Source organism: Aquila chrysaetos, chromosome 11 (genome assembly GCF_900496995.4).
Source record: "Aquila chrysaetos chrysaetos chromosome 11, bAquChr1.4, whole genome shotgun sequence".
Classification (NCBI taxonomy): domain Eukaryota; kingdom Metazoa; phylum Chordata; class Aves; order Accipitriformes; family Accipitridae; genus Aquila; species Aquila chrysaetos.
In genome coordinates, this window is record NC_044014.1 from 23,041,757 (window position 1) to 23,063,275 (window position 21,519).

Sequence of the window (21,519 nt, forward strand, 5' to 3'; positions counted from 1 at the left end):
GCCTTGTAAACTAGGAATTTTTGCAAGCCAGTTTTTCTGTGCCTGGTCAATTGGTCCCTAATTCAGGAGAGATTACCAGTGACTCACAGAGAACTTCAGAATTTGGAGGTTATCTTAGGTGCCTGGTTTTGAATGCAAATCGAAAACAAAAACTGAGTATCTTTAAAGTTCTGCCTGTATATATTGTGCCCTGCAGTTTATTGACCCCAATCAATGGAAAATTATCTTTTCCTTCAGACTTGCATTCTGTCATACCAGAATCAAAAAAACGGTTGTCTAGTATGTATTCTCTAGCACTGGGCCTGAAGTCAGAGATATAACCATAGTGGCAACAGATCAGCTTGTTACCTATGATGGAATGACAGGGATTAATTGGAGAATTGCACTGATGGCCTTAAAAATAACCCAGTCTTAAAGTAATCACCTCATAATAAACACAGAGGACTTACTAGTGCAGAAGTATTAACAGCTGGAGACTACAGAAGCACAATGTACTGAGTTTTAGTTGAGTGTGAACTTTCCTAAACTCTAGAGGAGTGTGTGGTATTCCTTTCTCATAGTTTCTGTTGAAGTGAAGGTGGAGAGCTCTGGGGAGTCGTGCTGGTCAGGATGTTTTTATGATACTGCCATACTTAGGGTTATAGTGTTCTTTGTCAGCCTTAGCAGGACTGGAGTCCTGCGGTTACATCTTGGATTAAGATTTATCTGTATTTAGTAGCATAAATGAGGCAGTGCAGTCTCCTAGCGTGTCTGGTATTGTGCACATAAAGGTGCTTTATGCCAGGATAACAACGGCAATAATCATGATGACAAATTTATCACAGTAAAAATAAATTTTGAAAGTCAGGATCTTGGCCAAAATAGTCCCCCTGAAAAAAAGATGACTTAAGGATTGTGCTGAAGATGGCATTCTCAGGTAACCAGGTCACAACAGATGTTTCCTAGTACCTTTTAAAAACTTGCATAAACTAAAGTTTGCATCTCCCTTTCAAACACCCTTAAAACATCTTGGTTTCCCAATGGACAACCTAGGGCTAAAGTAGTCTGGCTCATTTGCTTTCAGCCTTGAAGAAGACAGAAAACAGTGGCTGAGCTTTTGTACTCTGAAAAATAGAACTGACCAGAGATTAAATTAGCTTTTCTGACGCTTTCTGGCCAAAGTAAACGTTTACTTACTGTTTTCCTCCAAACGTGGGTCTAGAGCATAGCACCAATATTTTATTGATTTTAAGTATGATATTCAAAGTTAGGGAGGTTTAAACAACATCTCCCTGGATTACTGGTGTTAATGATTTCACTTAACATGTCCAAGGACTGTCAGAGTTATTTTAGGCCAGAGTAGGAGTAAGTTCTAGTGTAGCTGAAGTGTGTGTGAGAGTACAAAGGGATGTTGATCCTGAAATCTCTTCCTGGAGCCAGGTCTTGCCAGTCTCTTGTGGCTTGCTGCATTCTGAGTGCACAAAGCACAACATGGGGTAGAAGAAAGACTCCTGCTTCCTGGGCTGCGGGTGGAGTGGGAAGCGTGGGCATCTCTGTCCTTCATTAGATGGACTCGCTGTAGTGGGAGGTTTTGCGTAGCCAAGTGGATCCCTACTAGTGAGAGGCTTTCACCCACCTTGCTTTTTTTGGGCACATTAAAAACCAAAGAGAATTTGAGGTGAAGGGGAGGAGTGGGCATGGGAATGGATCAGCTAGAAATGACTCTGGATCAACTGCTTCTCCCTATAGAGAAGCTGTGTTTGTCAAAGGGAAGCACCCAAAATCTCATTTTTACGCTGAGAAAGCATATTTGTTGGCAGTGATGTGCTGAATGCAGAGCCTTGTTAGGTAAAGAGCAGCCTCCACTCTCTTTGATGTCAGATGTAGTCAATGACTTGTATTAAGCTGACCTGGCTTTCTTCCTCCACTTCAGCAAGTGTTTCTCCACAGGTGAGCTAGAGCTCTCTGTGTACAGCTGGCTGCCCCTTGGTACACTGGGGGCTGTGTGCGGGGGACCTGGGTACTGGATCTTCCCAGCACTTCTCAGACCCCACCCTGGGAGGGGGCCAGAGGTGAGTCTTATTGGTAGCACTATGCTGTGTGTCTGAGCAGCCACAGAAGTATGTCTTGTGTGCCTGGCTGTTTAGTGGGCTGGCTGCCATACATCTATGGCAAAACTTCTTCGGGGTCAGGCACTACAGTCTGACTTTTTACAGTTGGACGTGGAGTCCTTCTCCAGAGGTGTCATCTCTGCTGAAAGTTAGCGTGTGCTGAAAAAAACTGTACTTTAGTTTTATGTAAATAGTGTTTTGAAAAGGAGATTGTGCTTTGGATTTTTGTTGTTGCTTCTACATAAAAAAAAAAAACAGCTTATTTTTTGTTTTCTCACTTGAACAAGCATACATTGATTTCAAACTTACTTCAGTATATCTAGAACACATTTGAGAGAAAAAATGAGATTAAGCCAAACTCATTTGCTGTGGAGTCTGCTGTAGCATTTTCAAATAGTTTGGTACACAAAGATTCAGAATTTCTGAACTTGTTACTGTTATGGGAGCCCTACCTGATGTGAGCTGTCAGCTGCATGCAAGAGTTGAGTCATGTCAGGCTGTTTCTTCGTGCACATCAGAGCAGTTGCCAAGGCAAGCCATCCGCTGTCACTCTTGACTTTTGTGGAGGAAGAACCTACTTAAGATAGGCTTGTTTCATGGCAAAAGTATTTGGATGAATGTGTCAGATCCTACCTCTGTGTGGGGAAAAAAATGACTAGGTGACCTCTTCTTATCGTGTGATTCTACAGACCAAGTTTTGTGAATGGCCTCAAATGCAAATGTTCTGATGCTTCCTCTGAAGAGAAGACAACCCCAGGTGTACATAGTTCCCTTTTTGGGTGAAACTGTGAAAACTTTCTTCTTGGCTGGTAATAAAAAATTAGCATCTGCCTTATAGTTTGGTTGCAGCCAGCCCCAGCATGAGTGACTTAAAGTAAGAGTGCTTGTGACAGCAGACCTTTCCCATAGAGAAACACAGCCTGTGCTCTGCTCCCAGGACTTCATTGTTAGGATTTTAGATGAAGGCTTTGAAGTCAGGAACTTTTAGAAGGTCTCAGTAAAGTCCATTATCTACAGCAGACTGAACTTTTCCTGAGTAAAGCAGCCCTCAATTCCTACAGCACTTAGCAGATAAAGTTTATGACCATATTTGAAGTTATTTGGCTGGGTGTCTTCCTCTGGGAAGTACTTCTCTCCACACGTGTTCACCAGTACTTCTAACAGCAGTGTCAGCACACATTGAAAAACTAAGCCTGATGAAAAAGTGACTGAGCTTTAGATTCCTAATAACTGAATCCTGAGCTAGTGGAGCATATGACACAGGACATGGTGAGGGTAAGTAACTCTCCAGAGCCTGCACACTGGACCTGCTCAGGCTATGCTGTTGCCTTTAGTGCAGCTGTTAGGCTGTGGTTTGTTTAGCGCATCATGGGAACATGACACCCCCAGACATCACACGCTGAAAGCTATTTTAATTTTTATTAGCTTAGTATGAATTCAGAAATGAGGAAGCACTCATCTAGCCTTGTTGAGAACTAACTGTGCTGACACTGACTCTTGCTCTCTTGTAGATGGGGCATTGTTACTTCTACAGTTTCTCAATCCTGGCAAACTGCAGAGGGCATGAAGGTTTGCATTTGCAGGCACTCCTGTTATCTGTGGGGAAGTTTTTCAGGCTATGCAATAACTGTGCTAAGGACATGGAAATGCTCAGGATGGCACTGTACAAGTCAGCTCAGTGCCAGCAAGCTATAGTCACCAGCCGGGGTGCAGTGACTGGCCTGCTACTTAAGCCCTCTTGTCTGCCTTGTGATACCACACCGTGCTGTGCTGTGTGCACTGGGCAGCTGGGAGTCTGTGCTGCACAGTTGGAGTCAGTGACCTTTCTTTTCCTCCTGTGTTCTCAAAGCTCAGCTGACATCTGTTTTGTATTATGCACATTTCAACTTGTCCAGTTTATTTCAGCCCCTACCTATGTTGTCTTGAAAAATTTCCCATTTCCTGCTTTAAAAGTTGTTGTTTCCAAAGCATTTACTAATTAATCAGTGGCTTTGAACTTTCTGCGCCCAAGCAAACTCTTGCAGAGAAAAACCCAGGGAAGTTGACATCTGCCGGAGATTGCTAAGGTGATAACTCAATGTTAACAGCAGCTGTGACCCATGCTATTGAAGGACAAGTGCAGCCTTGGCTGAGCAGGGCTCTCATGCAATGAAATAGACAAGAAAGAAAGATTGGTACCAGCAAACTTCTTGCAAAATAGGAGGGTTAGAAGTGGGTATAAGGAAGTATGTGGTGAATATGGAGGACAGTGGGCAGTTAGAAGAAAGATGAGAATTTTGCTGGAGGCGTATAGATGAGCAAGAGCTGGAATGTTACTCCACCTAGTGAGAGGTTCATCGAGAGATGCCAGAGACTAAGGCAGTGAGCTTTTGTTGGGAGGGAAATGGCATAACAGAAACTGCATGAGCTGTTATCATTCTCCCTCCTGTACGTGTCAAGGAATTGAATTAACTTCCTGACTTTCTTCTGTTGCACTGGTGAAACCACAAACAAAACTTGAGAGCATATCACAGAATCGTTCAAGTTGGAAGGGACCTCTTGAGATCATCTAGTCCAACCTCCCTGCTCAGGCATGGTTAGATAAAGCAGGTTGCCCAAGACCATATCCAGTCACGTTTTGAATGTCTCTGCAGGTGGAGACTTCACAACCTCTCTGAGCAACCTGTTCCAGTGTTTGACTACTCTGAGAGTGACAAAGTGTTATCTTGTGTTCAGATGAGATTTTGTGTGTTTCAGTTTGTGCCCATTGCCTCTTGTCCTGTCAGTGGGCATTATGGAGGAGAGTCTGGCTCCCTCTTTTTCATTCCCTCCCATCAGGTAAACATTGATAAGATCTTCCTGAGTCGTCTTTTCTCCAGGCTGAAGAGTTCCAGCTCTTGTAGTCTCTCCTTGTATGAAAGACGCTGTGGTCCTTTAATCATCTTTGTGGTCCTGTGCTGGGCTCAAACTGTAAAGATAAAGTAACCTTGGAATAGGCTACTTGGAGTTTGAGGTCAGATTGGAGAGATGCATAAGATGTTCTCAAGTGTGTCTGAACCCAGGAGGATGAAGTAGTAGTACGCAGGAGGTTCCCTTCAGCCTGACACTTCTGTAATTATTTGATTGCTGACTTTTGCTCATCGCTGCCATTTAGGGCTAGAGCCCTAAATTCACAATGAATTTTTAAGTTTGGCAGGAGCCGCTCTCCTGTTATTTTGGGAGTTATTGATAAATTATCTGTTCAGTGATGATACATAAATTCCTGTTTGTTATGTATCTTGAGATTTCTGCCGAAAGGCAGGTTTCACCTGGGGTAGCTCATTGGCCAATAGTCTTTCTATGGAAGGGTGTCAGACTTCGTTCATTTGATTGCCCAGACAAGCTCCATGTTAGGCCTTGGTGCGCTGATGACCTTCTGCTTTACCGTGTAACTATTTCGGGACACAAACACAGTGAAATCCAGTGTTATCTGGTATGTTACCCTTATACTTGAGATGCCCTGAGGAATGACAAAGCAAATACCATAACCTAGAAGAATAGTTTGTGGCTTTTGTGGATAAATTTGAACACTCTTTCCTTTCTCCCCCCCCCCCCCCCCCCAAAAAATATGTTAACTCACATTGAATACTTTTAAGGGCAACTTTTCACTAGAAACCACAAAAGCCACCAGGCAGTAACAGAGCTGCATCCTTCAGCATAGGACAGTGGTGATCTTATCTCAGGTGCCTACGACAACAATTCATTCAGGTCCGGGTGCTTTGTACTGTATAGTGGCATTGGTAACTATTCCTCTGACAGCAGCTACTGTATCTGTTGTGCTGTGTCTGTTTCTGGCAGGTAGCACTTCAGTCAGGACTACTCTGTCAGCGTAACACTGAGACTTGCAGGTAAGGCAGTAGTGAAGGGGATGCTGTAAACTGGGAAGTGTAACCTCCCTCCCCACAGGTCCCTTCTGTCCTGTATGGGAACATGTTCCTACAAGAGGGAATGCTGTAGTGTGATTTCCAGTGCCTGTGGAGTTTGCTGTTGCATGTGGAGGCAGAACAAGACCTGAATGCTGTAGCAACTCTTCCCTGTGCTGCTTGTTAAATTTCATAAGGCATGGCCATTGAGGAACATTGGATGCAGGTAGTAATCCTGCTAGTAAGAGGCATGACATGGTCAAGTGCTTTATGGGAAAGTTGTGCCACCCCCTTAAAGGATACATCCTGGAAATAAAGCAGCCAAAAAGAGTTCTGCGAGTTGATTTGACATCCCTGGTCATCTTACAGAAGGATCATGAAGCTATGTCAGATCAATGCCTCTATGAAACTACCTCCTTAATATTTGGCCTTAGAGAAAAAGGTGCTTTGGGACCTGTTATATTGCTAGAGAGCTAATGCTGTATCTCTGAGGCTCCAGCTTGTGAGCAGACCCCAGTTCATGAGCTCTAACTTACTGTGATGTTCCTCTAGCCCTGCTGCAGTCTCTTCGCTTGTTTGTATGAGATCCTAGATGAGATCCTAGCATTGTATTTTGCTCCCCAGCTGATCTCTTCAAGCCCTCATACTGAGCCCACGTCCTCACAATGTTCCTGAAGTTTCCAGTCCGATGTACGCAATTGCCATTCTCTGCAAGATCCATTTTGGCCCTTAGGAGGTTCTAGAAACTGCAGATTGGATGTGGATGCCTGTGCCAAGTTTGTGATACCTGCTTGCATCTTCAGAGTCTGTTTGGATATCAGACGTACAGTAAAGGAAGAAAGCTAGTGGTAGGAAGGGACAGGAATCAATGTACAGACATAAGGGGATGGAGATGTGTGAAGCTGGGGACCATTTGGTGTTTACTTCTGGCTCTCAGTGCTCTATGGACAAATATGTTCTGAGTAGTCCTGTCTCAGGGAATTACATCCAGCATTTATTTCTGCCAGCTTATTGGAATGGCCTTGAAGACACGAGGTAGCATGATTATCTGCTGTACTGCAGCCCTCTCTCCCTCCCTTGCTGCTTTTTTCCCCCTCTTTGAAGAGGCCAAATTAAGTGTATTCTTAAAATGGTATTTTTCTGTTATATTGTGTTGAAATAGAAGATACGCTTCTTTGACCCTGCTCTTTGAAGAGGAACGGGTGAGGTATTAGTCAGCCCTCTGGGTGCAGTGAGAGTCCACTTCATTATATGGGAGCTCTGCAGCCTGGCTGGTTCTCACTGCCTGTCAAGGAGAGGAAACTGTGACGCTCTTGCACAGGAGTTAAGGTTGAAAGAACATACTGGTAGCATGCCTTTCCTTGCAGATGCTAGTATGGCTATAAATTACTTGATGCTGGAAACACAGAGACTTCAGAGAGCTGGTTAAAGCGATCAGAGAAACCTTAACTAAGCCCCCGAGTGATATTGAGAGAAATGCATGAATGTCCTTATCCATCTGCAGCAAACGAGATTGAGCAGTTGAAATAGTCTTCCTAGCTGCAGGATGGATGCATTTTTTGTCATCAAAGTGCTTCATAAAGTCCCAGTTTATGCACATTAAAAGCAATACTTCACGGCTCATCTTTCGTGACAGTATGAGATTCAAGAAGTGCTGGTATAGGTGCATACTAGCTTTCTAGACAGAGACAGTGAAATGATAGCCTGGAACTAGTAAAATACAGAAACTGGTGTGGTTAGGAAGCATCGGGCTGTAACAGACCTCATGCACATTGCAAATACTAATCATATTTCTTTGTAGCTTGTAGTTCTGATAATCTCCCCACAGGTTGCTTTAAGGTAGTGATTAAGCCTAATTCTAAGTATCTGCCAATGTGAACTGCAAGGCTTTAAAACACCTGCTTAAAGTAAGAGCCCAGTGACCATCACTGATGGCTTCTTCCAAGTTTGGAACAGCTGAAGTAATTTCTGCAAAATCTCTGCAGAAGTGTGTGGTCAAATCAAAGACGCTTTACAGAGCAGGTCTGAAGCGATGTGTGGGGCAGACTTCAGGTTGTTTCAAAGACCTTTGTTGTGCACTTGAACAGTTATTTTGCTTCTAGAGTTAAATTTTGTAGGATTTTCATGGGTCTTCATTATTACCGCAGAAAGCTTTTGACGTGTTTTTCAGAAGTGACTTGAGAATAACAGTGGATCTCGAGTTTCCTGGGTGAAGTTTCATCAGTGGCATAGGCTGACCTTAGCATGCACTTCTGCACAAGAGAGTTGTCTACCTCATTCTTCACCTTTCATCTGGCTGGATGATCTGGTGTGGCATTGGTCTGCAAGAGTGGTATTCCAAGAGAGGCTGTTTGAAGGAGAGGGAGGGCAGGACTGCCCTTTCAGTAGTAATGTGCCCTTAGATCTACTGAAGCCACTTGTAGAACCACACCTTCAGTCAAACAGGGATCTCGTGGTGGGATGTTTCCAAAGCAGCTACCCAGCTCTCTTAGGTGGAATTCCAGCTTTGTGTGCTTTTATGTGGACAGTCTTTTCTGTCTTGCAAGTATTATGCATTGTGCTTAAATTGAAGCAAGGAGATACTGCAAGAGGAGAGATAATTAATCAGCAAGTTGGATGTTCATGTTTCTTGCATGTGGTTGCTCAGGAAGACTTGAATCAGTGACAGATGTAATGTGATTCTTGGCACCCTTAAAAATCATCAGCCATGCAAACACTATTTCAGTATGTGTTGTCTCATGGCACAGGGGGTTGAAGTGAACTATTCCAGCCCCTCTTTCTTGAGATTTTGGTCATGTACACAGTGTCTATTGTCTGGGTGGCCAGAACCCTGTATCTTCCTCAGAAGCTCTTTCCCACCTCTGTCCTGTTCCCGTGCAGCCCAGCTAGTTCTTTAGGTCTGTACACTTAATCCTGTCACAAATTGACCGCTAGGCCTGTGAGACCCTCAGGCTGAGAGCTCAAAGAATTATAATGAGTTGGCTTGCAGTTTCTGAACCATGATAGCCAGGCATGCTTTTAGCTTGAGGCAGGCATAGTGTGGTACGTTTGCTTGAACCTTAGTGAAAGAACTACAAGCTAAATACACTTTGCATTTGTAGCACACTGTAGACATGGTCAGATAAACTATGTTGTCTCTGTGTTACAAGGGTGACTCTGCATTTCACCCCTGAGCTGGCAGCTACTGTATTTGCAGTAGCTATGAGTGAAATGTATAAATGCTCCTCCTCATCATGAAGTTCAGGGACTGGCAGCCTAGCTTACACCCCCATTGTCAGCTGCTGAAGCAGAGATCCTGGTCCTGCATCTCACTGACGCAGCCAAACACGTGCTCTTTTCCACTGGTTCTGCTGTGTGGGGCATAGCCTCTTGTGAAAATAAAGACAAGAAGGAGAAACAGGAAGGGGAAAGAGGGCTGTGACGGGTGCAGTTGTATTTTAAACTGCTATAGCTTTCTGTTGTGAACATCTGCCCCCAGACGAATGCACGGATTTTCTTTTTTTTTTTTTTTTTTTTCAGCTCAGCAGACTCACTAAGCCAGGATAACTCTGGAGTAAGGTGTGTGTTTGAGCTTTTGTGCATTTGTATTTTCTGGACAAGTAACGGCGCTGTAGGGGCAGTGTTGGTACTCATGTGCTTTATTAGGTAGTGGAAGAAGACATTTGTTCTCCAGGACTGTGCAAGGTCATCTGATGAGGTTTGAAAGAGCAGAATTTGGCACGGTCTCAGAACAGTATTTTGAGGGATCTGTATTTGGGGAACATGTGTCTGTTACTGGGGTTGGAGGAAAACCTGTGCTGGATTCAGACTGTGTGCTTTCCCTGAGGTCTTGCATGTTGCAACTGTAAGAGTCACTCTTATCTCAGGTGCATCCAGTTCTTTACGTTAAAGGTCCTGCTCTCAGCTCAGGGCTGCTAGTGAATGAACAAGGGCTGTAAGTTTGAAAGAGTTTTGCAGGAAGTCACAAATTGCAATTTCCTCTTTAATCTGTGATAGGATTACTGAGTGTTGTCTTGTCATCCTGGGGAAATGGCTGAGCTTCTGTGAAACTTCCCAGTGATAGATCTTTGTGGATGGTGCCTTCATGCAACCTGCAGCATTACAGACCAAGAGTGTACCTTCCTGAGCTACTGAGGAAGAGGGGGATAGAGACCAGTGATCCCAAGCTGAACTATAAGAGCCAATCCAGTAGTCATCTGCAGTCAAGGTAGAGGAGGCTGAGGAGCGTTGCTGGGGCAGATGATGTGTGGTAGGCAGTTTCCCAGCTGTTACCTGTGTGACACTGTATCCATGACAAGACTTTCAATGGTGTGTTAATCCAGTTCCCATTTCCATCCATTGCTAATGCAGGAAGGACTTCCCATCTGGGATTCCTACCTGTGTTTCTGCACATCAGGAAATGTCATGGTGCGATGGTTGTATGCATCAGTCTGATCACAGTTGCTTCGCAGTTGACCTTGCCTCCTCAGTCTCATTTGTCATCTGACATGAATAATGAGTGCCAGGAATAATTAAAAACTGCGCCCAGCCCAAGTGGCCAACTGGAAGTTACTGGTGACATTTGTCCCTAAACAGGAATATTTCCACAGAAGGTACCTTTGATCCTGTGGGTTACCTTCTTGTTATCTGCCAATTCCCCATCTGCTTCAGGTTTTTATTTTACCACTCTTTTCTAGTGTCTGGCATTTTTTCATATTTTTTCTTCTTGCTTTCTCTTCTGTGTCCTCTCCACTCTTGTGGCTTTTCAGACTTTCCTTTCTTACCCTCACTGTTCTCAGAACTATGTGCTGAGTTTCCTGTTCCTGCAACCCAAGTATGGTATTTATTGGCCACTTTCTCATCTCTACCTTCCAGTATTTACAGGAGTGACATGGAGTTGCCCTTGGCATTGTAAACAACTTCTGGTGACTCAGCTTTCTCCAAATCCTTTTTGTTTCAAAGATGAAATTAAAAAATAACTGGAAGCAGCATTTGGGAACACTGAACCAAGAAAAGTGAACAGATGCATTCACTTCCTCGAAGTGAAGTTCCTTGAAGTTTGGACAAGATGTCCTTTATAGAGGAACTGTGGAGTAATGTGTGTTTTTGAGTATTAAGGAGATATATTGTCTTAGTGGGTTACAAAGGTAAACACAACTTACATTCTGGCTTCTCACAATTTGCTGAAACACTGGTCCTGTCAACAGGTCTCTTGATAACCCAGTTGTATTCTTCATAAGGATACAGCTTCCTTATGAGATGCACAAGTGTGTGTGTGCACACTGGCTCAAGCAAAACTTGGCATAGTAAAATACAGCTTGTTTCTGTGTTGGAGGATGAGAACTAGTTTGTTGTCACTTCCAGCTTTACAGGACAAAATGAAACATGACCACTTTCTTTGTAGAACTGAAAATCTGTTTTCAGGTGCTATGCGTGTAGATGAGCTGCTTGGAGTGAGGCGTTTGGAGAGAAGCGGGAGATGTCCTATACATCATTTGTTCTGTATGGACAGTTTTACAAAGTCTTACATTTTCCTGTGTTTTTTCTTCTCATCTGCTGCTTTTCTGCATGCTTCTCTCCACTCTGTTGAAAGGGGAAATGTTGCTACAGTATAACCCAGTTTTGAGGGGTTATTGCAAGACATTTCCCTGCTTAGTGTGTATGTCCTTGGTAAAGCAGGGGCTCTGAGGTTAGCATGATGAAAGGTAACTTTCCTTGCTTTCCCTGACTACTGTGTCAGTCCTCTGCCTGCTTCTCACAAATGTAGCTGGAGTTGCTGTGGGAGACTTAATGTCCTTGTTCACACTTGGAAAAGGAGGCTGGCTGGTTGCAAGCTTCAGGTGATAGCAGGAGCTCTCTTTGAGGGCCCTCCCTCTTGCTCTGGGTGTACTGAGATGAAAGTCTGAGGCCTTGTGAAAGCTAGTTGTCTCAGCTGGTGAGCTGGTCGATGGACGGAGTGGGAAGTGTTCACAGATGCCAGTGAGGGGGTAGTCGCACATGCAGAACCTATAGGGACAAGCTGTTGTCCAGTCGTGCCATTTGCATTAATATCTGGGTGGCAGAGTGGTCTGGACAGGCTGCTGACTCCTTCTGAGCATTCACGTGTTCTGTGGTGTAAGGGCTGACTTCTCAGAAACCACAGCTGTCGGCTCCATGCCGATAGCTTGCCAGCTTAGCCAGGAGGAAATGGATGACGGAGCAAGCTCCGTGCGCCGTACAGCAACACGTCAAAATAACTGGCTGCTTCATATTAGTTTCTAAAGCTGCTAAATGGCTTGTGAAGCACATGGCTATGCCTACATTTTCCCTGGGCTTTCCCAGGGGGTGAGTTTCTGCAGGGCAGCTATGCGGGGAGCCTGGCAGGGCAGGCGAGAAGTGGCCGGCACAGGGCTGCTGTCTGCAGCTCTGCTACTGACACTTCCTGGAGGGGGACACGTTCTTCAAGGGGAAATGTGGTTGGGTTTCTTGGACCACATCTCCTCCCCTTGCTGCTATTCTCACAAGTATTTCACAGACTCGAGCGTGGCCTGAGGTAGCCTCCGTTTAAAGGGGAACGGAAAGGCCCTCCAGTCAAGGCGGAGCCGTTTATAACCACGAGCTGTTGACCTACAGCAGCTGCTCATGGAGAAGCTCAATTCAGGTATTCACTTAACTTTCTGATGAGTCTGTTGATCTCCTCAGTGAGGCCTCTCTAACCTGGGTATCATTACAATGATATAACTGCTGAATCTGTATATGCAAATGGGTTGTCATTACTCAAGTATCTTAGTGAGTGGGAAGCCCGATCTAACAACATGTCCCTTTAGAGCATGGATGTTATTGAATGTAATGGGATGGTTTCCTCTTCCAGTGCTTGCTTGCATGTTCACAAGTCAGTAGGACATGATTGGAACTTGCAAGATTACCATAGCATCACTTCACTGCTTATGTGGGAAGTTGGTAATTTGCAATTTCAGAATTTTCTGAATGAACAAAACAGATGAATGATTCATACCTGAGACTCTGAGTGCCTGTTCCGTCAGCTGTTAATCCAATTACTGATTAACATTGCTTGCTTCTTCCCATATTACCCAACAGCTCTGTTCTTACATATGACCTCCGGGCAGCCAATTCTGTTGCAAGAATGTGGAAGTGCAAGACAGGATCAGGCAATGCCAGAATTTCTTAAAAGCTCAAGTTATTCTTTATCTGCTAATTTGTTTCTAGTATCAAATAACATCAGTAAAGCAGAGGGACTGGGAGGCTTGTTCTCTCCTTGCTTCCCTCTTATCCTTGCTTACTGTAGATGTTGTAGCTGAGATCCACAGCTTTAGGTTTCATTTTCCTCTGAAATGGACCATATTTTGGGCAAGTGAGGTACAAATTACCACACTAATGGTTCCATATTGGGGTGGGAATGATGCCCTTAGTATCAGGATGCTGGCAAGTGTCAACTTGTGCATGTGTTGCAGGAACATTAATGCTTTGCTGTACTTTCGTCATCACTGGATCTCTCTTATCTGCGGTGAGCTTAGTCTTTCTGATTTAATCATATTGGAAATAACCAACAGAGATTACAGAGACACTATTCTAGTAACAGTTGCCTCTTCTTCTCCTCCCCGAAAGACATGGTGTCTTGCTCTGTATATGCCAAGCACCTGATGTGATAGCTATCATGTAAGGGAATGATGTGGGACCAGTGCTTTATTTTCTGCTGGGCAGCTGGGCAGCCTGGCACTCCCAGGTGGGAGTAGTCCACCTTTCCCTAAAAGAAGGGTTCCCTAAACTGCGGTCTGGCTCTTGCAGCTGGTGACTTTGGACAGTATCAATTAAAATATTGAATAAAGGAATTTAAAACCTGGGTCCGTTTTCTGTAACACTTGGTACCACTGTCTGAAAACCCAAAAGACCACCGTCAGTATGTAGCCTTGTGTCAAAGTAGTTTCTTAGTCAAATCTGCAGGTCTGTGTTGGTGCAGTATTAAAATTTATTTGCGAAATTACATGTACTGTTCTAGGTTTGTTTAAGAAATGTCAGTGGTGGTGGTGATGCCTTACTTGAACTTTAGAGCTGCAGATTTTTGGCTCTACTCTTTCTACAGCAAACATTAAAGCAGCAATCTACTTGTACTCGTGAGTAGGCTTACTTGCCATGTGGAGTGATTTGCATACTTGAAGTTAAGTGTATGTGCACCACTGTTTGTGACAAAAATTTTGGCTGAATGATTCGGTAAAATTTTGTGGCTTAAAACCTGTCTCCTGAAAACAAAGTTGCATTCACATAATTCATAAAACTCAATTTAAATATATAGAAAATATGGGGGGGGGAAAGGTGTGCATGACAGAATTTCAAATGTCCTAAGTTAAAGTCTTTAATAATAATAATAATGATGATGATGATGATGAAGAAGTCTAGATTTAAATTCCTGACTGACTTCTAGCTACACTGTTTGAAACTAGCAGGACATGAACTCCTAATAGAAGCCTGCTTTAATAAGTTTGGCTCCCTTGATTTGTGGAAACTTGATGTACCCAGAGGTGGGGGATTCTGAGTAAAACCTGGACTGTTGGCAGCTTCACTGTATGGATGCCACAGGTTAGACAGTGCAGTTAGTCACTTGGGTCTTTCTCATCAGGACTGAGCATTTTAAATAGAACATTTCTTACTCATATAAAAAGTCTGCTGGTCCAAATCTGAGATTTTTATCTAGTAAATAATTTATACTGCTCCTTACAGGTGTGTTTTAAGGTAAGTAGGAAATAATAAATAACTTCCAAAATGTTATCTTAAATCCTTGACTGCTCTACAGTTTTCCAAGGTTTGGAAAATTTTGGCCATGGGAGATAGATTTTTAAGAATTCATGCTAGTCTTCTGATAAGGGGAAGTCAGTGACTTTCACCCCATGTTTTGGGGGATAGGGGAAAAAAGGTGTGAATCGTGAATCAAGAGGTAGAAACTAGGTAAGAAAGCACTCTTTACTAAGTAGATAAAAAATCATCTGTTGTTTCCTTTCTGTAGTTGAGAAAAGTATTTCCTGGCAGTGGTAGGAGACCTGTAATCTATTTTAATTCTTGCTAGGTTTTTTTGCAGCCAGTGGTATAAATTCAGTTTGTTTGCTCTTCCATCAATATCCATGCTATTACCGGGGAACAGGAATGAGAACATTGTTTTGTACACACAGACTGTAGGGTTACATGGGTTTACTTCTACTCTTGGGTCTGCTTGGGTAGAATACTGTTATTCTTCAATGCAAAGGCTCTGGTACATTTCAGTTTCACTCTTGTATAGATACAGGAGCTTACAGTTTGTGCTGGAGGAATGGGATCCCTTCAGATTACTGCCTCATGTTGTATTTGTCAACACAATAATGAACTTGGGAGTTGGGGTGAGCAACATAAGCAGGATCCAGAAAACTAAAGATACTACTGAAATGAAAGAAAAGTTGTTTTTCTTCATTTACTTTAAGGGAGAGGAAGACTAAAGGCTGCTGCCCATCCTACAATGAACTTGGAGCGAGCACAGCTGGAGTCAGATGAGTCCAGTTGCCGATCATTCTGATGTTAGACATTGACATACTAATTTTCCTATCTAACATGAGAAGGGACTATCCATCTCAGCAGAGTGGCATTGTTGTTTGTTTTGTAAGCATGTTCAATGCTACTCCAGCACTTTTGTGTCTTTGTGAATGTTTCCCAGCAATCCTCTTAAGGGAAAAAAAGAGGAAGCTCTGTAGTTTCCCTTTCTTCAGCTAGATCCCCTTTTCTCAGCATTACTTTGAGAAGAGCAGCAAGTTCCACCCCACCACCTGCCTTGCTGTTTCTCAGGATGGATGTTGTATGATGCGCATTTTCAGCAAAGGGGAGTGGTGTAACAGAACTCTGTATGCTTTATTTTAGACTCAGGCTGTGACTCTGTGACTGATACAGAAACAGAAGACGAGAAGAACCCAGTTTACTCCCACAGACTTGCCATGAGTGAAGAACATGGATCATCCAAGAGCACTGGGGACCATCTGGTGGTGCAGCCTGACCGCATACGGTGTGGGGTACTGTATGCCCACTCCTTGGGCTACATTCTTACTGTGGGCTGTTGCAACCCATTATGCTGCTCTGTAATGGACAGCTTTACAGGCCTGGGAATTAGTCCCTAATTCCTTTTCTGTCACCTTCCCTCTCAGCCCCTTGTCCTCAGTGTCTCTGTTTCATGAGTTCAGTTCCATAGGCCCAGAAGTAGCTTGGTAACATGCAGTGCCCAGTGTTGTCTAGGCTGCAATGTCACTTATTGACAGATAGTCTCATTAACATAGCTGCTTGTCTTGTGTGCTGTGAGGCACGTTCACGCTCCTGACTTCCCATCTTCCATTCTGGTAAGATTTAGGGGTGGCAAGTGGACTAAGGTGATTGTAATGAACCAATTAACTCCACAGCCTGGATGCAGTCTAATATGACAATTCTGGTGCATGTCCTGCAAGTGACTCCAAAGAGCTTGGATCATGGCTTCCTCTCTGAAAAACAGCATTTCTTAGTATAGCATCCCCTCAGATGGAAAAAGTCTAAGTTTCTTCCTTTGTTTCTGTTCAGAACAGGGCTGTGCTGCTTGAGGGAAGAGACTGATAGAGTTGAAACTAAATAATTTTATAAATCTAGCTTATTCAGTTTATAAATCTAGCTGATAAATCTGGAGTTTTGTCAGCTTAATGCATGTATCTATGCTGGTGCAAGCTGTAACAAAGCCATATGCCCAGTTACTCCATGACTGGAAGATGCTCCTGAAAACCATTCAGGACTGTGAAAATGACAGATGATAATGTATGTTAGTTGCAATGACAACAAAATCCCTAGAAAAGGGACTTAACAAAGTAAGTGTTCTTATGTTGTGAACCTGCATGTTGTAATGCCTTTTCTCTTAGGTGCAGACAACAGTTTATATTATCATGAAATGTAAACTAGATGGCAAAGTGAAAACTGAAGTTGAATTCTCTCCAGAGAATGCATCATCTGTGCGTGTGCCGGCTGAGGTGGAGAACGAGTACACAATCTCTGTGGAGGCTCCAAGTAAGCTGGGCTGAGATTTTCCTCCTCTCTTCCCTCCACTGCTTCCTTTCTATCTCAATCTGCCTGTCCTGAAAAGTGCCAGAGGGATAGGGGTAAAGGTTGCAACACGAGAAAACTTGAGGCCAGGAAATCTTGAACTTGCATTATCATCTGTGATAGATTTGTGATGAGTAACTGAGATAGACTGCTGCTCGGGGGCTCTGTTTTCCCCTCAGCTGAGGCAGGGTTGCAGTGTGAAAACACCTTACTGGGAGTTCTGAGAGTAGATTGCAGCTTGTAAAGCACTTTGAACTTAACTGTGTGTTATAACCACCACAACATTCGCATTGGCAGGGCACCGAGAGAAGGTAAGTGCCAGTAAACAATTGCATGACTATAACAACATGTGCTTAATGTGTGATGATCTCTCTGTGATCAGAGTTGAAACTATTTATCCTGGCTTGCCTTTTAATTTAGGTATGTTCTGTCACTCTAGGTATTTACATTTACAAAACCATAGGTTGTCTAAACTTCAGGTTCACTAAGCTTTAGGGGCAAGGTTTTGGTGCCTTACAGATTGATAGTAGTTTCCCAGTATGATGTTATTTTATCTACTTTGGTCTGTCGTCTTGAAGAGTCATTGTGCCAGCTCTGAAAATAGAGACTAATAGTCATTACAGCAACTTCTGTAAAGTCAGTGAAGTGGATTGATTTAAAGAAGGTGACCTCACCCACATAAAAATGTTCAACTTAATCTGTCTTAAATCAAGACTTATAATTTAAACATGGACCTGGAAACTAACTTGCACTTTGAATTATAAGCATGACCTTCACGTTGATAGAGTGTACAACTATGTAAACTCTGCAGTTTCTAACAATAAGAGAAATATATTTTTAATTCCTTTCGCATGTGACTGTAACTATTTCATCATTTCCTGAGTTGTTAACAGCCAAGCAGGGAAAGATTAATTTCAGTAGGATTCAAAATATTTGTGTTTCAAAGAGAAAGTTCAGACCTATGAATGTACACTGGATAAAACATCAAGAAGCTCCCAAGGTGCAGGTAGGAGATAAATCCTGTGCATGGGTAAAGTTGTAAAGCTGGAATTCTTTTAAGTTGATTTCATTCAGAGACTAGTGCGGGTGACAGGGATTGCAAAATCCCTAGTGACTTTTCTGGTTTCTCTCCCCTTCTTCCCCAGCTCTCATATTTTATGGCATGGTTTAGAGACTGCTCCAGAGAAAGCCGGGGGTGGAGACACATGAGGCGTTCTAGTTTGAGGTAGTGTACTGTTAATATTGGTGGTCCAGACAACTGTTAGCAGAGGACCTAGCAGGTCACAGGTGATGTACATTGACATATCTATGAAGACGGTAGTTCCAAAGTACTTTCCTACCTAGTGTTCAGACCAGCATCATCTCCTTTTTTTCATGACTCTTCATGAATTCAATACAATAGAAACTGTTTTGATATGCCACTGGCAGTATCTCCAAACTCCTCCTATCCTCAGGGTATTTGATGCAGACTCATTCCCATTGTTCTTAACAGTGATTTCTTCTCTTTCTTTTCAAAGATTTAACCTCTGGGACAGTGCCTCTGCAGATATATTCAGGGGACTTGATGGTGGGAGAAACAAGCATCACCTATCATACCGACATGGAGGAAATTAGCAGTCTGTTGGCTAATGCAGCCAACCCGGTACAGTTCATGTGCCAGGTAATGACTCTGGCAAATAGCTGCTTTGGAAACCAGTTCTTTCAGAGGCTAGACAAGTGGACATAAGCAAAAATGCTTGCCATGAAGTAGCTCTTCTGAAGTGAAGAAATGCAAGGTTATGTAGGGATTTTCACATAATCTTAACATCCCCTTTTAGCAAAAGCATGGGTGATCTTTCCGGAGCAAATAGCTGCCTAAGGTGACTCAGGCCATCCAGCTAAAAAAAAAAATGTAGTCAATCAACACTCACATTTAGACCTCGATGGCTTGAAAAGATTGGGATGACAGAACTTGATATAACAGAAAGTACCATAAAGAAATAAATTGTTTGGAAATTTGTACCTGAGGGTTCTTGGAAAACATGTGAAAAGGTAGCAAAGATTCATACTAGCTGAATGAAGTAGAGTAACATAAAATGATTTGTTTATTCTTAGCACTTATTTCTTTAAAGCCACTCCTCAGTTCTCATATCATATTTTGCACAGCTGTGGTACCTGAACCCTGTCAGAGGGGTAAAGCTTGCACAAGCACGTTCTCCAGATGTGTTGTCTTTGCTGCCTGCCTGTATGTCCCTGATCAGCTGTGTAGTGGAAGTGTACAGAGTAGTGTTAGTCACCAGCAAACCTGGGTCAGGGGAGACTGTCTTTCCCTTTCTTTTTAGTTCCAAGTTATGGAGCAGTTGGTACTGGGCTGTGCCTCTACTTGGGGAATAGGCATGCTTCCCAGTCTTTGGGTAAGAACCAGTCCGAAAGCCAAACCCAGAGTGTACACCAGAGCAATTAAAAATGGACTAGTTCATACTTAGAGCAGGAGTGACACTTCATTGGAACAGTTTCAGAGTAAGATTATACCTGTCAAGGAAGTAGACAGTAACAGTTTTCTGTGCTTCTAGTTGCATGAGTGACTTTTCTCATGGTACTCTGTCTGTGTGGAGTGTATGGTTCTCCTCTGCTCCAATTAATGATACTCTGTTTCTGGACCAGGAAGCTATTCATGTTCTTTGCTTGACCTGAACATTGCTACTTTCAGTGTTTATGCCTACTGTTTTCTGATATGTGCTAAATAAAGTAACACCTTATAAATCTCACCTTAACTGAATCTCCAGACTCCCCCAAACAAAATCACTTTCCATTTATCTCTAGGCTTTTAAAATCGTTCCATACAGCATAGAAGCACTGGACAAACTGTTGACTGAGTCACTCAAGAAGAATATTCCTGCCAGTGGCTTACACCTGTTTGGAATCAACCAGCTGGAAGAAGAAGATATGACGACAAGTAAGCTGAAATATTTTTGTTTTCTTTTTAAACTTCATCTGTATCAGTCGTTTTACCTTGGAGTGCCTTAACACTACAGTGTGTGGTACCTGCATAGGCTGTCTCAAAAATCTTGGGTCTCATCCAGGAGGCTAAATTTCTGATGATGCCTATAGAGAGGGGATTGCCATTTGGGTTGGGTGACCCTTTTTTTATTACATGTATCAGTCTCACTTCCTTGCACTGCAACAGATGCAGCTATGTACACAGCTTCAAACACAACCAAAGTGAAAAAATGATGCTCCCCCAAAAGTCTCCCATGTTTTCTCCCTTGTTCTTCTCCCAGTCCCATGTGGCATTTCTCCCCAGCTCAGTCCTTTTCCCCCAACCCCATGACTCTGCTCTAAGGTGCACAGTGGGCACCCAGCAGTTGGATTGGTGTGGCACCATGAATGGTTGCCTTACAGCAACTGGGTCCTACTGGAATGATGATCTAAGAGGTCCTTGCAAACCTGTGATCCTACACACATTAAGGTATTACAGTGCCAGAATCCCCACTAAAGGTCATAGGACTTAAGCCTGGAGGTCAGCTAGATAACTCAGTTAATTTGTGCAGTTAGCTCCATTCTGAAACTGTATCTATACTTTTCAGGGCTTTCATACCTGCTTTGGTCTATGTGTTTGCTAGGAATTTTGTTTCTCACCTACTGGCTTTGTTGCTGCTAGAGAGAAACTCTAGATTCTAACAGGCTCCTGTTCTCACAGATCAGAGGGATGAGGAGTTGCCAACACTGCTTCACTTTTCTGCAAGATACGGGCTGAAGAACCTCACCGCCTTGCTGCTTACATGCCCTGGCGCACTGCAGGCCTACAGTGTAGCCAACAAATATGGCCACTATCCAAACACCATAGCAGAAAAGCATGGCTTTAAGGACCTCCGCCAATTCATTGATGAATATGTGGTAAGAGGAAGCAGCAGTCCTTCTGCATTTTCCCACAGCAAGTGTAGGCAGTGGCACCAAGCTTGAGACTTAGTGTTGTGGGAGCAGGAGTGATGGGGTAATAAAGGGTGCAATGTGGTGTGGTAGGGTGTAGAAGACGGACATTCAGCCACACTGAAAGCTTCCAGGCTGGAGGGTTGGGTGCATCTCTGGAGCTGGGGAAGTTCTTGGGGCTTTTCCACAGAGCAAATAAGATGGAATCAGAGACTGCCATGCTGGGTTTCCTTATCATCCATCCATCTAATGAAGTTTGTGCATGGATGTGGTTGCTGTACTCTTCTAACCTCTGATCTTGGGAAAACTATAGCCCCTTCATCCCACTTACTTTGGGGAATAATTATGGGAACAGAATATGTTTGGGAAGATACAATCTGAGGTGCTCTCTGATTAGTCATAGTACAGTCTGGATTGCTTATTAGCTCATTCACAGCTGATCTGTGTAGTCTGCCTGCTCCACTTGAAATCCATTCCTTCCTGTGTTAGAATAGCTGTCCGTTCCCTACTTGTTCGTTCTGGGAGCTCAATTCACATTTCAGTTCTCTTTGAGCTAACCCCATCCCCAGAAAACAGCACTCTGACTTTTC

The 21,519-nt window shown here is 43.4% G+C and overlaps 1 protein-coding gene and 1 long non-coding RNA gene across 10 annotated transcripts in view; one reads left to right on the top strand and one right to left on the bottom strand.

Moving 5' to 3' along the window:
• PIK3AP1 (phosphoinositide-3-kinase adaptor protein 1) overlaps positions 1–21,519 on the top strand; it is a 50,719-nt gene that overhangs the window by 10,226 nt on the left and 18,974 nt on the right. For 8 of the 9 annotated variants that reach the window (XM_030029547.2, XM_041127507.1, XM_030029541.2 and 5 more), the window contains 5 exons: positions 15,827–15,975; positions 16,840–16,984; positions 18,538–18,680; positions 19,823–19,955; positions 20,700–20,896. In XM_030029547.2, coding sequence (XP_029885407.1) covers positions 15,901–15,975; positions 16,840–16,984; positions 18,538–18,680; positions 19,823–19,955; positions 20,700–20,896 — 693 coding nt within the window. In that variant the 5' untranslated portion in view covers positions 15,827–15,900. Of the gene's footprint in view, positions 1–12,241; positions 12,591–15,826; positions 15,976–16,839; positions 16,985–18,537; positions 18,681–19,822; positions 19,956–20,699; positions 20,897–21,519 lie in introns of those variants that run through there. The other variant, XM_030029545.2, reaches the window with a different exon arrangement.
• Positions 4,657–19,659, bottom strand: LOC115347889. Its single transcript, XR_003925681.2, has 3 exons — positions 19,648–19,659; positions 14,364–14,369; positions 4,657–4,897 (listed from the first exon to the last, which is right to left on the bottom strand). It is a non-coding gene; the product is annotated as an uncharacterized LOC115347889 (long non-coding RNA).